This window comes from Lemur catta, chromosome 2 (assembly GCF_020740605.2).
Source record: "Lemur catta isolate mLemCat1 chromosome 2, mLemCat1.pri, whole genome shotgun sequence".
Lineage (NCBI taxonomy): Eukaryota > Metazoa > Chordata > Mammalia > Primates > Lemuridae > Lemur > Lemur catta.
The window spans coordinates 19,218,314-19,231,683 of record NC_059129.1 but is presented as its reverse complement, the minus strand read 5'-3'; the positions used below and the strand labels follow the sequence as shown (position 1 = coordinate 19,231,683).

The following is a 13,370-nucleotide window of genomic DNA, read 5'->3' as shown; positions in this document are numbered from 1 at the left end:
TATCTTTCATCATATTTATTCCTAAGTATTTCATATATTGTATGCTTTTGTAAGTGGTATTTTAAAATTTTCCATGTCTGATTGCTTGTTGCTAGTATGTACAAATATAGTTGAGTTTTGTATATTTATCTTGTATCCTGCAACTTTGCTGCACTCACTTATTGGTTCTAGTAGTCATTTTACAGATGGATTTTCTACACAGACGATCATGTTGTCTATGAATGACAGTTTCATCTCTTCCTTTCCAATCTAGATGCTTTTTATTATTATTTTTCTCTGCCTTATAGCACTAACTAGAATCCCTAGTTCAATGTTGAGTAGAGGTGGTTGGAACAGACATTCTTGTCTTGTAGCTGATGTTGGGGGGAAGCATTCAGTCCTTCTCCACTCAGTGTGATGTTTTCTGTGGATAATATTTCTCAGGTGCTATATATCAAGTTGAGGAGGTTCCCCTCTAGTCTTAGTTTCCTGAGAGTTTTTATCAGGATGTTGCATTTTGTCAAACAATTTTTCTGCATCTATTGAGAGGATCATATGGCTTTTCTTTTTCAATCTGTAAATATGGTGAATTAACATTGATTGGTTGTCAAGTATCAAACCAACCTTGCATTACTGATATAAACACCTGTTGGTCATGTTGTATTATTCTTTTTATATGTTGCTAGATGTACACATCTTTTTATGGACCTTTGGGTTTTTCTTGGGTAAATACCTAGGTGTGGAATGGCTGGGTCATATGGGCTATGTAAGTTTAACTATATAAGAAACTGCCAAACTGTTTCCAAAGTGCGTTGAATCTGTTTACACTTCTGCCAGTGGCATATGAAAGTTCCAGTTGCTCTGCATCCTTATCAACACTTGGTAGTATCAGTCTTTGAAATTTTAGACATCCTAGTTTGTGTGTACTGGTATGTCATCACAAAAACTTTTAAAAAGGTATAAACATCATGCTCTTTCAGTGGTAAACTTGTGTTGTCCTGTTCCCCACACACTTAGCAGCTCTCATCATCATCTTATGTAAAAGGCCTCAGTGTCTCCCTCTCTTAACATAACCTCCTGAGCCCTCTTTAGAAGTAGGCTGTGCGTGCAAACAGGTATGTATATCCTCACACACAAATACCAGGAGAACAGACCGGCTTGGGTGAGCCAGTCTTCAATTTCACACCAGTGGGACCTTGTGCCCGTGCAAGACATTGGGACAGTTTGTAACCACTCCTTGAGCCTCACTTGTATCTGATTTGTCAGAGACAGACGATGTTACCAATGGCTTTGAGCCATCAGTTCTCGTCACAAGCCTGCCTTGGGCTCACTGGACTGCCTCACGCCCATTTTTCCCTCGAAGCAGGAGGCTGACAAACTTTTTCTTAAAAAGCCGGAAAGTAAATATTTTAGGAACATACAGTCTCTATCGCAACCACTCAACTTTGCTGTTGTAGTGCGAAAGCCGCCGTCGACGTCTATAAACAAACGGGCATGGCTGTGTTCCAGCAAAACTGCTCATGAGAACAGCCAGCCGGCCTGCGGGCCGCAGTGCCAACTCCTGCCGAAGGGTTGTGTGCGCATGGCTTCTCCCCGCCCAAGAGCTGGATGGTCATCCCAGAGCCCCTGCATGAGGATGAGGATGGATGGGCATAGGCATTCCAGCTCCTTGGCTGGGCAGAAGCTTTGGTGGCCTTCATTTAGCCATCCTCAGAAGTTCCGGATGGGCAAAGGCCGTGAGAACTGAGGCCTGGGTCCACGTTGGGCCTCCACCTCCGGTCACAGGGGTCCCTCCATCAGCCGAGGGTGGACACACAGCAGCGCTGGTGGAAGGTCATTTCACTGGCCGGGGGTGGGCCCATGGCCACACCTGACTGGTGGGAAGCACCTTGAGGTAAACGAACTTCATCCAGGAGAGACTTTACCTAAAATGAAAGCATTTCAGAGATGACTCACCCCTTCCCAGAGAGAGTATTCCCTGGAGGGCCCCTGTCAGCCCATCCCAGCTCAGCTGTCTCGATGGGACGTGCAAGATGAGGGGAAGATACTGAGTCACACAAGTGGCCGCTCGCCGACCGCCCAGCTTAATGGCTTTGCGTTCCTTGCTGTTCGCGTGAGACGCTCAGACGCACACAAAAGTGGACCCGCCGTGCCATGGCACTCACGCACGCCATTCGGATTCAGCCATCGTCAGCATCTTGTCGTGTTAGCTTCGCCCACACACGCACATGTATTTTTGTTGAATCTTTTAAAGTAAATGAAACTGAAGATACAGAATCCCCTAGATACGTCGGCACGTGAGGTCAAGCCACAAGGCACTGTCACACCTAACAGAATCAGTGGTGGTCGTGCGCTGTTACCTGACACACTGTGTCATAGCAACGTTCACCGCTATGGTTTGCCCAGTTGGGGACGTGACTTGCGTTGGTTGTGATGTATCTCGTACGATCAGAATCCTCGACACTAGGATGATTTGTGTGCACAGATGACCCTCAGGGTAGACACCCCCAGAAGGCACACGTGCCCAGCTCTGCTTGGGGTCTCTGGAAGGCTGGGGTCAGTCTCAGGTGTGTGGGCTCCTGGCAGGGTGGGGGTTCCCTCCCGGGGTCCAGCCCCCAGCATGGAGCGCTTGGCACTGGCTCTCAGCAAATGCCCCATCCGCGTCAGGAAGCAGCTGGGACGGCCAGGGGCTGCTCATCTGTGGGCCGCAGGGACCCCAGCTTGGGGCCCCCAGAGCCAGCGGATGTCCGGGGTCTCCTGTGTAGCCGCCCACTGTGAGGTGGGGGTGGAGGCTTCTAGCCGGGAGCCCCAGCGATGCCTGGTCTGACGTTCCATGGCTGAGCCTCCCTGAACTCTGGCCTTTTCCTTCCAGATCCGGACTGGGCTTCCTACACCCTGGGCGTGTTCATCTGCCTCAGCTGCTCTGGAATCCACCGGAACATTCCCCAAGTCAGCAAGGTGAAATCAGTCCGCCTGGATGCCTGGGAGGAGGCCCAAGTGGAGGTACGAGCTTGAGTGAGGGGCCGGGGCGGGGAGTCCTGCTGTCACCCTCACAGGGTGACCCGGCCCCGGCCTTGCTGGGCCTCGGCCACTGGGCAGCCTGGCTGTGGGCACCTAGGGGCTTGAGCTGTGACCCTCCCCACCCGGAGTCTTGGGCTGGCTGCCACCCGAGGGTGTGTGGTCGGGCAGCCAGCAGGACCCGGCCCCTCCAGCAGCTCCTCCTGCACAGCCGCCCCCCTCCCGCTGTGCCGGGTCCACCTTGTTCCTGGGGCAGCCGTGGGCTCTGCAGCAGCTGCAGGGTGCGCCTTTGGTGCATGAGGGAAGCAGGTCGCCGACCCCCATGCCACGGAAGCTCCTGGCTCTGGCCCTAGAGTCTCCACACCTGGAACTCACCAGGAGCGGACTGTGTGGGGCAACGGGCCCCTCTTGCTTTTAGGGTTTTGTGGCCAGTCCTTATGGGGGGCCACCCACTCATTTGTTTATTCATCTGAGAAGTGTTCACTGAGCACTTCACATGCAGAGCAGGGAGGGTGGAGCTGGGCAGGAGTCGCTGTCCCCTGGGATGTCCTGGCCAGGGGAGGCGGGCACGGTGCTGTTTGGGCGGCAGGTAGGACCCGGGCAGCCAGACCCCAAGGGAAGTGGGAGGGCATCCTAGACAGAGGGCGTGGCCCGCGGACCCCTGCGAGGAGTGCTCTAGCCCTCTGAAGGCAGGCCCAGGCAGCTGGTGGGTGGGGATGTAGGGCAGGGTGCTGGGGGCTACGTGGCCATCCAGGTCAGTGCGGGTGGCCAGGAGGCTGCAGAGGCTGGGGAGGGTCTTAGCTGGGTGGCCTGGAGTGTGCCCCAGCTGGGAGTGACCAGCGTGGGCATGGTGGTTAGAAACACACAGGCCCAGACCCGCCCAGATGGACCCACCGAGACAGACTGCATGTGGCAAGGGGACCCCGAGGGTGGGCATGTCCCCTGCAAGTGCTGGTGGGACCCTGGCCCCCCTTGGGCTCCTCACCTTGGGGTCCCCCTCACTAACCCCAAGTTGGACATTTGGTTTGCAATATCGGTCCCTTTTGTCAGGCAGTGGCTTGTCTGAGCCTCAGTTTCCCTCTCTAAAAATGGATAGGATGGCCCCTGGATTGTCCCCCTCCCTGGAGGGACAGAATCAAGGGCCAGTGTCACAAAGGCGATGAGATGACATCCCTGCCACTGTCCTGGGAGGAAGCATGAACTGGGGTCCACAGGGCCCACACTTCCTGGGCTGGGGGAGGGGCCACTTGTCCCAGCAGTTCCCTGCCTGGCACAGGGGTGGCCTTCTCGCCCTTGCAAACATTGCACGCTGGGAGGCCGGCCCTGGAGCTGCGTCTGGAATCTGGGCAGCCCAGCTGGAAACAGCACAGTGGTGTCATGCCAGGGAGGGAAGGCGGGAAGGCCCCGGGCTCTGCCTGCAGAGGGTGCGGTGGCCGTGGGCCCACTGAGACCACTGGGCTTGCAGGGCCAGGAGATTCCTGTCCTCTCTGTGGTCTGCATGTTTGCACGTGGGATTCAAAATGAAGGTGATCGTGGAGAGGCCTGGCGGCTCAGCCTGTGAGGCTGCTGGACCCCTGGCCCAAGGCAGAGCCCGGGCTGCCGCAGCCTCCTGGGCCCCGCTGGGATCCCTTACCGGGCCCCTTCCCTTTCCTTGGCTGGGGGTCCGCTAGGGGGATCCGAGCCCTTGCGAGCTCTGGGGCCACACCTGCTCCCACCCACCTGGGAGAAGCAGCGTGGGCAGCCGTGACCCAGGACTGGCCGGGGCTGCGGGCCAGGCATAGAGAACCTTCTCTTTTTCCCTTTTCTTGTCTTCAACTTTATATTCTTCTGTAACATCTTTTTTAACAATCGCTTCATTGTGAAAACAATTCACATACCGTACAATTCACCCTTTTAAAGTATACAATGCAGCGGTTTTTAGCATATTCACAGGGTTGTGCAACCGTCACCACAGCCAGTTTTAGGATATTTTGATCATCTCAGAAACCCAGTGCCCTTTAGTGTCAACACCCCCACCCCAGCCCTGAGCAGCCACACGCCTACTCCTCGCTCTGTAGCTTTAGCCTGTTCTGGACATTGGGCGAGAGTGGAGCCACACGCTGTGGCTTCTCTCCCTTTGCATGATGCCTTCAAGGCTCGTCCGTGCTGTAGCGTGTGCAGCGCTTCGTTCCTTTTTCAGGCTGACGCTCCATCGCGGGTGGACCAACCTTTGTCCGGGGGTCCCACAATGGACACTCGGGCTGCTTCACCACACGTGATGTACTTTATTTTTTTTTTTCCAAAATTTTTACAGGGGTACAAACATTTGGGTTACATCTATTGCATTTGCACCACCCAGGTCAGAGCTACAAGGGTGCTCCTCCTGGACCGTGCATACAGCACCCATTAGGTGTGAATTCACCTATCCCCTCTGTCTACCTGCCCAACACCCGATCAGTGTTACTTCCATATGTGCACATGAGTGTTGATCAATTAGTACCGATTTGATGGTGAGTATGTGTGGTGCTTGTTTTTCCATTCTTGTGATACTTCACTTAGCAGAATGGGCTCCAGTGTACTTTGATGACCACGTACAATGTACACGGGGCGCGCACCCAGCAGGCCTGAAGAGCACCATGGGGTGTGAGCGCCCTCCCCACTGGTCCTCCGCCTCCCTGCATGCCTAACCCTAACCCTAACCCCAACCCTGAGCCCAGCCTGGGGCTGGCGTTTCTGCCTCTAAGAGGTGCTCTCTGCCCGTAGGGGCCAGCGCATCTCACACCACGCAGGAGTCCCCGCTCTCCCCATGGCTGTACGGGAGCGATGGCCTGTTGGCCCCTCTGGCTGGACATGCAGGTTGTTTCCAGACTTTTCTGACTGTGACCCCTCAACCCGTGAACGTGTGGGAGTTTCTCGGTAGCCTAATTTCCTGGAAGCGAAAGCTCGAGGTCAAAGGCGATGTGGTTTGGTAATTTTGGAGAGATTTCTACCGAACTCCCCCAGCAGCTCCTCCCAGCCCCGGCAGGCTGCGGGAGTGACGCTGCCCGCTACGTACCCACTGCTGGTGCATCTGCATTGCTGACCCGATGGGTGCAGCAGTGTTCGCAAGAGGTGGAGATTTCATTTGGAATTTTCTCCTCCTAAGTGGAGCGGAGCATCGTTGACATGTATTGCAATCGTGTGAACTGTCTCTTTGTACCTTGCACCTGTCTTGCTGCCACATGTTAGCTTTTTCATCTTTTGGGGTTTTTTGGTGTACTAGAGACATCAACCCTTTGAGATTTTGGCTGAAAAGGTTTTTTCTAGGTTGTCTTTCGAATTTGCTCATGGTGGTTTTTGCCATGGAAAGTTTTTTTTACTTCGATGTAGTCAAATTGCTAAACCTATTCTTGTGTGGTTTTAGGGTTGAGAGCATGCTTCTTAGACGGGCCTTCTCTTCCCAGGGTTATTTTTTAAGTAACAGCTTTACTGAGGTATCTGTCACATGCTACACAGCTCACCCTTCTAAAGTGTACAATTCAGTAGTTTCAGTGTAGCCAGAGCTGTGCAGATATCACCACGATCTAATTTCAGAACATTTTCTTGTCCCAAAATAGAATCCCGTACTCATTAGCACGAACTCCCCACCCCCAGACCCCAGCCCCTCCTCAAGGCAGAAAGACCCACTTTCTGGCTCTGTGGACTCACCTTCTCTGGACGTGCAGAGGCGGAATCACAGTGTGTGGTCCTTTGCCGGGATTATTTCCCTGAGCATAGGTGTCCGAGGTTCATCCGTGTTGCAGCGTGTGTCAGTGCTTCATGCCTTTTTATGGGTGAATAATACTCCGTTGTACGGACGGACCATGTTTTGTTCATCCACTCGTCAGTTGACGGACATCGGGGTGGTCTCAGTCTCCAGCTATTACGAACGATGCTGCGGTGGACATCCGTGTGCACATTGCGCGGCGTGTCTTCACGTCCCGTGGAATGGAGCGGAATTGCCGGATCCTCTGTACTTGTATGGGTGATGTTTTAAGGAACTGCCAGACCGTTTTGTCCAAGCGGCTGCACATTCCCATCAGCAATGTCCCCCCACGTCCTGTCTGGCATGTGTCACTGTCTGTGGCATTTGCCATCCTGGGCAGGGGCTCACTGTGGCTTTGATTTGCACCCCTGATGGTGTAAGGATGTTGAGCATCTCCTCGAGTGCTCACCGGCCATTTGTGTGTCTTCCCGTGAGAAATGTCCATTCACATCCTTTACGCACTTTTAAATTGAGCTACTGGTCTTTTTATGATAAGTGAGGAGTGTTGATATCCAGAATGTTCCTTATACATTTTGGACACAAGTCCCTCGTCAGATAAAGGATGTACAAGTAGTTTTTCTCGTTCTGTGGGTTGTCTTCCACTTTCCTCTTAGAATATCTTGTATCTAAAAAATACAAAAAGTACTGTTTATATTCTCAAGGAGCTATCTTATGTCATTTTTGTTATTATTGAGGTGAAATTCACAATATAAAATCAACTATTTTACAATAAACAGTTCAGTGGCATTTAGGACATTCACAGTGTTTTCAACAATCCTTTGCATCTTGTCCCCAGACACTTCCTCACCCAAGGAGGCCCGAGCTCCTCCCCTGATGTATCCTTTGAAGCACAACAGTTTTCAATTTTCATAAAATCCCATTTATTTATTTTTTCTCTTTTGTTGGTTGTGCTTTGGTGTCCTATGTATGAAACCATCACCTGATCCAAGGCCACGATTTCCTTGTATATGTTCCTAAAATTATTTTTAAACATCATCCCATGATTTTATCTGCTGCTCTTATTGTTTAATTTTTTGAAATGAAACGTTTAATTGGAATTTGTTTTAGTGGAAGGTGTATCCGACTCCACTTTTTCTCCTGATGGCTCCATGGTTTCCCAACACTTTTCAATCACCTTGACGTTCTCCTATCGATTTGAGATGTCACCATCCCTATGTGGACCCACCGCAGGCTGGGGACCTGTTCCTGCAGTTGCCATGTGTCCCTTGAGTGAGGCAACCTGGTCAGCACTTAATGGTTTTGTTGAGATAGCGTGATAAAATGTTTGCTTATCTGTAGGAAGAATTTTCATTTTCAGAATTTCCTAGGATATTTTTGCTTGTTAATATTTTTTTCTTGAGACAGAGTCTGGCTCTGTCGCGCAGGCTGGAGTGCAGTGGCGTCATCACAGCTCACTGCAGCCTCGAACTCCTGGGCTCACGTGATCCTCCTGCCTCGGCCTCCCCGGTAACTGGGACGACAGGCATGTGCCACAGCACCTGGCTGGACATTTCTTGTTAAGCTGATTCTTAGGCTTTTGTCCAGTAGCTGTCATAAACAGGATCTTTCCTTCTGTTATTTCACTTCACAGACTGAAGTTTTATATAGAAAAGCCATTGATTTTAGAATTTTAGTTTGGTGCCAGTGTCTTGTGGAATTGTCTCGTTTGTGATTTTTTTTTTCCAGTTGATCCTCTCGGGTCCTCAGAGAGCACGCGGACTCAGAGAGCAGGCAGCCGCAGGGAAGGGCCACCCCCACCTTGCCCTGCGGCTGGGGGCCGTGGGTCAGGTCCCCGCAGCCCCGCTGGTTCCCTCCTGCCCGGATCGCCACACCCAGCCGTGGCACCATCTCCAACATGCCCCGCACGGCCCCTCCCCAGGGCCTTTGCACTGGCTGTTCCCCTGCCAGGACACCCTTGTCACAATCGGCCTCCTGAGAGCCTCCCTGGGCCCTGTGAAGGAGCCTCCACGCCTGTGCCGCGGCTGTTCGTTTCTTTCTTTGCAAACGTGTTCTTGGTCCCTGCCTCTGTCTGCTCAGGGGAGCCACCTGGGCTGGGCCCGGGTCTGCTTGTGTCCAGGCCCCCGTCTGGTGCACGTTAGCAACTCGCTGAGCACGAGTTGGATGAGTGGATAAGCCCAGCCTTTCGGGAGGCAGCGGGGTGGGGGGGGCATCTCCGGACGGAGCAACCTGTCCAGATGGGACGCACCTGGGGTGTGTCGGGCAGGGCCCAGAGGCCGTCCTGAGGAGGGGGCTCTCCTCTCGGCCTCCTTTGCCAAGGCCCCTTTCTTCAGGGACACCAGCTCCTTCCATGCACGAGGGGAGGGTAGATCACTCAGAAACTGTCCCCAGGACAGTACAGAAGGTGGGAGTCCCTGTCCCAGCTCTGGCCAAGCCCTCAGTGCCCTGGGTCCACCAGCCCCACAGCTACCCTGGGTCTGGGGCTCCAAGTGCTCTGACCCTGCCCCCCTCTCTTGCAGTTCATGGCCTCCCATGGGAACGATGCTGCAAGAGCCACGTTCGAGTCCAAAGTGCCCTCCTTCTACTACCGGCCCACGTTTTCCGACTGCCAGTAAGTACAAAGGGGCTTTGTCAAGGTCGCTGGGCCACAGCTCCGGAGATGGCTCCGGGAGGACCCACGGGTGGGGTGGGGTGGGGGGCAAGAGCCGTTGGGAACGTTGGCCAGGGCTATGCTGCACCCCTGGGGCCCCAGCGTCCCCCACACATGTGAGGCTGTGTCTGTCCCCTCTCCTCTGGCTTGGGGTCCTGGCCTGTGAGCGGTGGCTGGGGAGGGCAGGGAAGGACGGTTCGTCCCAGCAGACAGACTGAGGTTCTCTGGGGCCAGTGGGGGTCCCCACTGGGGTCTTGGAGGACTGTCAAGCAGTCCCCCTGGGTGCACCCTGGTGGTGTGGGAGGAAGACGTCAAAGCTGCTGTCATGGGGCCCGCCCAGGTCCCGCAAGGAGGTGGTGATGTGGGTGCCCCCTCCCGGTGGGGAAGGTTCTGGAGTCATTGGGAGGCTGCAGAGACAGGGGATGGGGCCTGGCTTGGCCCCTGATCAGCATAGCACCAGTGACCTTGGGCTGAGCCTCAGTTTCCCCATCTGCCTAGCAGATGAGGAGCGAATGACATGCACCAGTGCCCTCCTCTCAGCCCATCACAGGGGAGGGGCCTGTGGCCCCAGCCCCACCTGGGCTCCCAACCCCCAAGTCTCTCTGCCCGTCCTGTCCTGTCCCAGCGGCCACCCGTTTCCCGTGCCACCCTGTGCCTCCTGCCTCCCGACCTTGGCCCAGGCCACCATTCACGCGGAGCACCCGCCTCTGCACAACCTTGTCCTGGCTCCGGTTTCCCAGCTCTCGGTCCAAAGCCCGCTTCCCGCTTGGGCCGCCGGGCTGCGTGGGGCGCTGGGCAGGCTCCCCGCGGGTTCTCCTTGTGGGGGGCCTCTGATTCCTGCGTCTTGGGTGCCCAGCACAGGCAGACTCGCCTGAGGGACTCCGGAAATGGGGAGGGGGAGGGGGCTGCACACACAGCTCCCGGGACAGGGCCTTGGGTGAGGCATGTGTCCACCAACGTCAGTGGCCGCCTTTGCCAGGTCAGCACCAGGGAGGGGACATGTCCACCAGGCCATCCTGGGGCTCCCGGGGCCCTCGGTGCCCCACGGCTGCTCCACGGATCTGCCCATGTCCTGCCTGGACCTGCTCCCAACACCCCCACACCTCCCTGGTCCGGGCACCCCCCCACCAGGACCCCCACGTGCCCCTGTCCTCCCAAAGCAGGACGGTCCCCGCGGTCAGTCAGAGCCCCCTGGTGCCTACTGCCACTCAGGCGTGGCGTGGAGGCCAACATCCGGCTCTCTCGTGACGAGGGCCTCTGAGAGTGGTTCAGGAAGGACCTGGGGCATATGACCCCGCCCCCCAGCCCGGACATCTCCATCACAAGGGTTGGGCAGGGGTCACTGAGACAGAGGTGGGAGGGGCCAGCCTGGCCAGGTGGGGCCAGTGCCCGGGCCAGCGTGTGGTGGGGCCAGTCCTGCAGGCTCCCCGCACTTCCCCTCTCTTGGCCATGAGCCGTGTGCTGTGGGATCTCCGGGGGCCCCTCAAGGCCCCCACTGTGCTGGGGAGACGGGCGTGCGGTGAGGGCAGCCCTGCCCCGGCCTCCTCATTCCCAGGTGAGGGTGGCCCTGCCCTGACCTTGTTCCCAGGCCCGCTCGGTTCCGGCCCCACCTGGTCTCCTGTGTGCTCGGCTTTCTTCTTCTGTTGACTCACCCTGGAACTCACCTTGTGAACCCAAACACCCCCAGCCCCGCCCAGGGCGATACCTGTGGAACCGCAGGCGGGCGCAGCACTGTGTTTTCTGACCCCACGTTAGATGAGCGTGAAGCCCTCCCAGGGCCCCAGGAGGGCTGGTGTCGCTGCCGTGGGCCTGCCCTGACTTGGGGAGCTTGGAGCCAGGGTGGGCTCTGCCCCAATCTGGGCCCCGGAGTTGCTGTGGGGATTGCAGTCACCCTGGGGCGTCTGTGTCCAGGGCTGCGTTTGAGGTCTGTGTCCCCAGACAGTGGACTCCATGATGGGGGAGTGGGGTTGGAAGTTGTCACTGGGTCCAGAGGGCCTCAGAGAATGTGAAGGGCAGGAGGGGTGGAGGAAGGAGGAAGGGGAAGGGGAGGAGGGGGAGGGGGAGGAGGAAGAGGGAGAAAGGAGGAAGAGGGAGGAAGGGGGAAGGCGGAGGAGGAGAGCAGGCAGGTAGAACGCACTCCGCTCTGCATTCCGTGGGCTGCCACCCGCAGACTCCCTGGGTCTCAGTGGAGGCTGCTCAGGTTGCTGCAGGGAGGAGGGGCTGGGTATGTCTAGCAGTGACTGTCACCCTGTGTGTTTATTCATAGTTGACGTGGGGTCACCGAGCCCCAGGCTGGGCGCTCACAGGCATCTTCTTGGTGAGCCTCCCGTGAGCCTGGGAGGCAGGTGCCATTGGGATCCCACTTCCCGGGTGAGAGGACAGGAGCTGGCAGCCCCTCCGGCCTGCACTCATCACCCCCCACCCGGACAGGCCTGGGGCCCTGCCCCATCCTGAGACCATCCCCCGCCAAGTGCTTAAAGGAAACCCAGCCTGGGCCTGCACAGTGCCCTCAGTCTGACTTGGGCCGGTGCTGGTGAGGCCGCTGTGGAGACGTGAGTTTGTGGCCTGGGGGGCCCCAGGTGTAAGCTGCTGAAGCAGGAGGGCCGTGTGGTACTGCGGTGTCTGCGAGGTGGCAGGAGGCAGGGCTGTCTGGCTGTCGCTGTCGCTGTCGCTGTCGGAGCTGCAGGACGCAGGAGCGAGGGCAGGAGGAGGGGCCGGGCTGCACCGACATCCCCCACCCCCTCCGGCCCCAAGCAGCCTGGCCCAGGTCCAGGGTCCGAGGTGCAGGTCTTCACACGGAAGCTGTCTTGAGGCTGAACACTGCACTGTCTGGGTGGTGTCTTTGCAGGTGCTAAGAGTAGCAGGCAGGGACGCAGAGTGGGACAAACTGATTCTGGAAAACCTGATTCCACACCCTACTGCCTCCCAGCACCTGCTGTCCCCGGGGCAGCAGGACAGGCACCCTGGGCCTCAGTTTCCACAGTTGTAAGAGGGGAGGGGTGCCACCCACCTCCAGGCCGTCGGGACGAGGACCATGGCCAGGGCCATCCCCCAGGGTGGGCTCCTTTCCGGAGGGTGGAGCGTGGGTCTCGGGGGTCCCGCGTGTGGCTGTTTTTAGCACAGGCCGCGACTCAGGGCAGAGGTCACTTAGGGGCCCTCCTCCATCCGGACGTGGGGAGGGAAAGTCGGAAGGGGCCGCTCCTCTCGGTTTTGCTGCTGGGTGGATCCAGCCCCTCCTGCTTCCTGTGTGGTGAGGCTGGGCCGGCGGCAGGGCCCCCATGACACTGGGGCACAGGCAGCACCCGCCATGGGAGGTCACAGCTGCCACCCCAACGCCTGGGCCCCACGGGCAGACAGGGGGGCCCGTTGCCCATCTCAGCTTCCTGCCTCGAGTCTGGCGGCCGAGTCTGCCCAGCCTGGGGGCTGATGCTCGAGGCCGTGTCTCCACGGGCCTCTCTCCGAGGCTGGCTGATGGTCACTTCTGCAATGTCCTTGCGTGGCCGTCCCTCCGTGCGCCTGCACCTGATTTCCCCATCGTGAGGGCACCCGTCACCCTGGACTAGTTCCTCGTCTGAGCCCCTGTCTCCCTCCAGCACGTTTGAAGTCCTGGGGTTCGGACGCAGTCCTGGGATGGGGCCCAGCAGGCTCAGGAATGACCGGGTGTTTACAACGTCCTGAAACCCCTGCAGCAACAGCTGGCAGAACCAGAGAGCGCGCGGATGCCTGGGAGGCCGGGTGCCCAGGGTGTGTCAACTCCACAGCCACCAGGGCCACTGGGACCAGCCTTGGCTGGAGAAGGGTCTCAGGTGGGGCCCAGTTGGGGAGCCCTGGGGGGGGCGGTGGAGGTGGGAGGGGACCCTGGGGCTCAGAGGAGGGGCGGGCTTGAGTGGGGGCACCCCGTGAAGCCACACCAGGGCCAGTGGTCACCCAAGCCCTGCCCCACCCGGCCCCCAGGGCCTGTTTGCTCTGGGTTAAGGGGACCCACCCTGTCCCGAGGGTCCC

The 13,370-nt window shown here is 57.2% G+C and overlaps 2 protein-coding genes across 3 annotated transcripts in view; one reads left to right on the top strand and one right to left on the bottom strand.

Annotated features, from left to right (window-relative positions):
- ADAP1 (ArfGAP with dual PH domains 1) overlaps positions 1 to 13,370 on the top strand; it is a 48,930-nt gene that overhangs the window by 15,524 nt on the left and 20,036 nt on the right. For both annotated transcript variants that reach the window (XM_045542932.1, XM_045542930.1), the window contains exons 2-3: positions 2,852 to 2,982; positions 9,238 to 9,329. In XM_045542932.1, the coding sequence (XP_045398888.1) occupies positions 9,241 to 9,329 (89 nt within the window). In that variant the 5' untranslated portion in view covers positions 2,852 to 2,982; positions 9,238 to 9,240. The remainder of the gene's footprint in view (positions 1 to 2,851; positions 2,983 to 9,237; positions 9,330 to 13,370) is intronic.
- On the bottom strand, positions 11,567 to 12,532 carry LOC123632542. Its single transcript, XM_045542940.1, has 2 exons — positions 12,379 to 12,532; positions 11,567 to 12,219 (listed from the first exon to the last, which is right to left on the bottom strand). The coding sequence occupies exons 1-2, from the start codon at positions 12,414 to 12,416 to the stop codon at positions 11,646 to 11,648; spliced, it is 612 nt and encodes a 203-aa protein (XP_045398896.1). The 5' UTR covers positions 12,417 to 12,532; the 3' UTR covers positions 11,567 to 11,645.

What these genes read in the sequence shown, in the direction of transcription:
- LOC123632542 (XM_045542940.1), bottom strand. Translation starts at nt 12,416, where the DNA reads ATGGCCCTGGCCATGGTCCTCGTCCCGACGGCCTGGAG. An exon ending in CTCGTCCCGACGGCCTGGAG is followed by an intron (nt 12,220 to 12,378) that starts GTGGGTGGCACC and finishes TGCTACTCTTAG; the next exon opens with CACCTGCAAAGACACCACCC.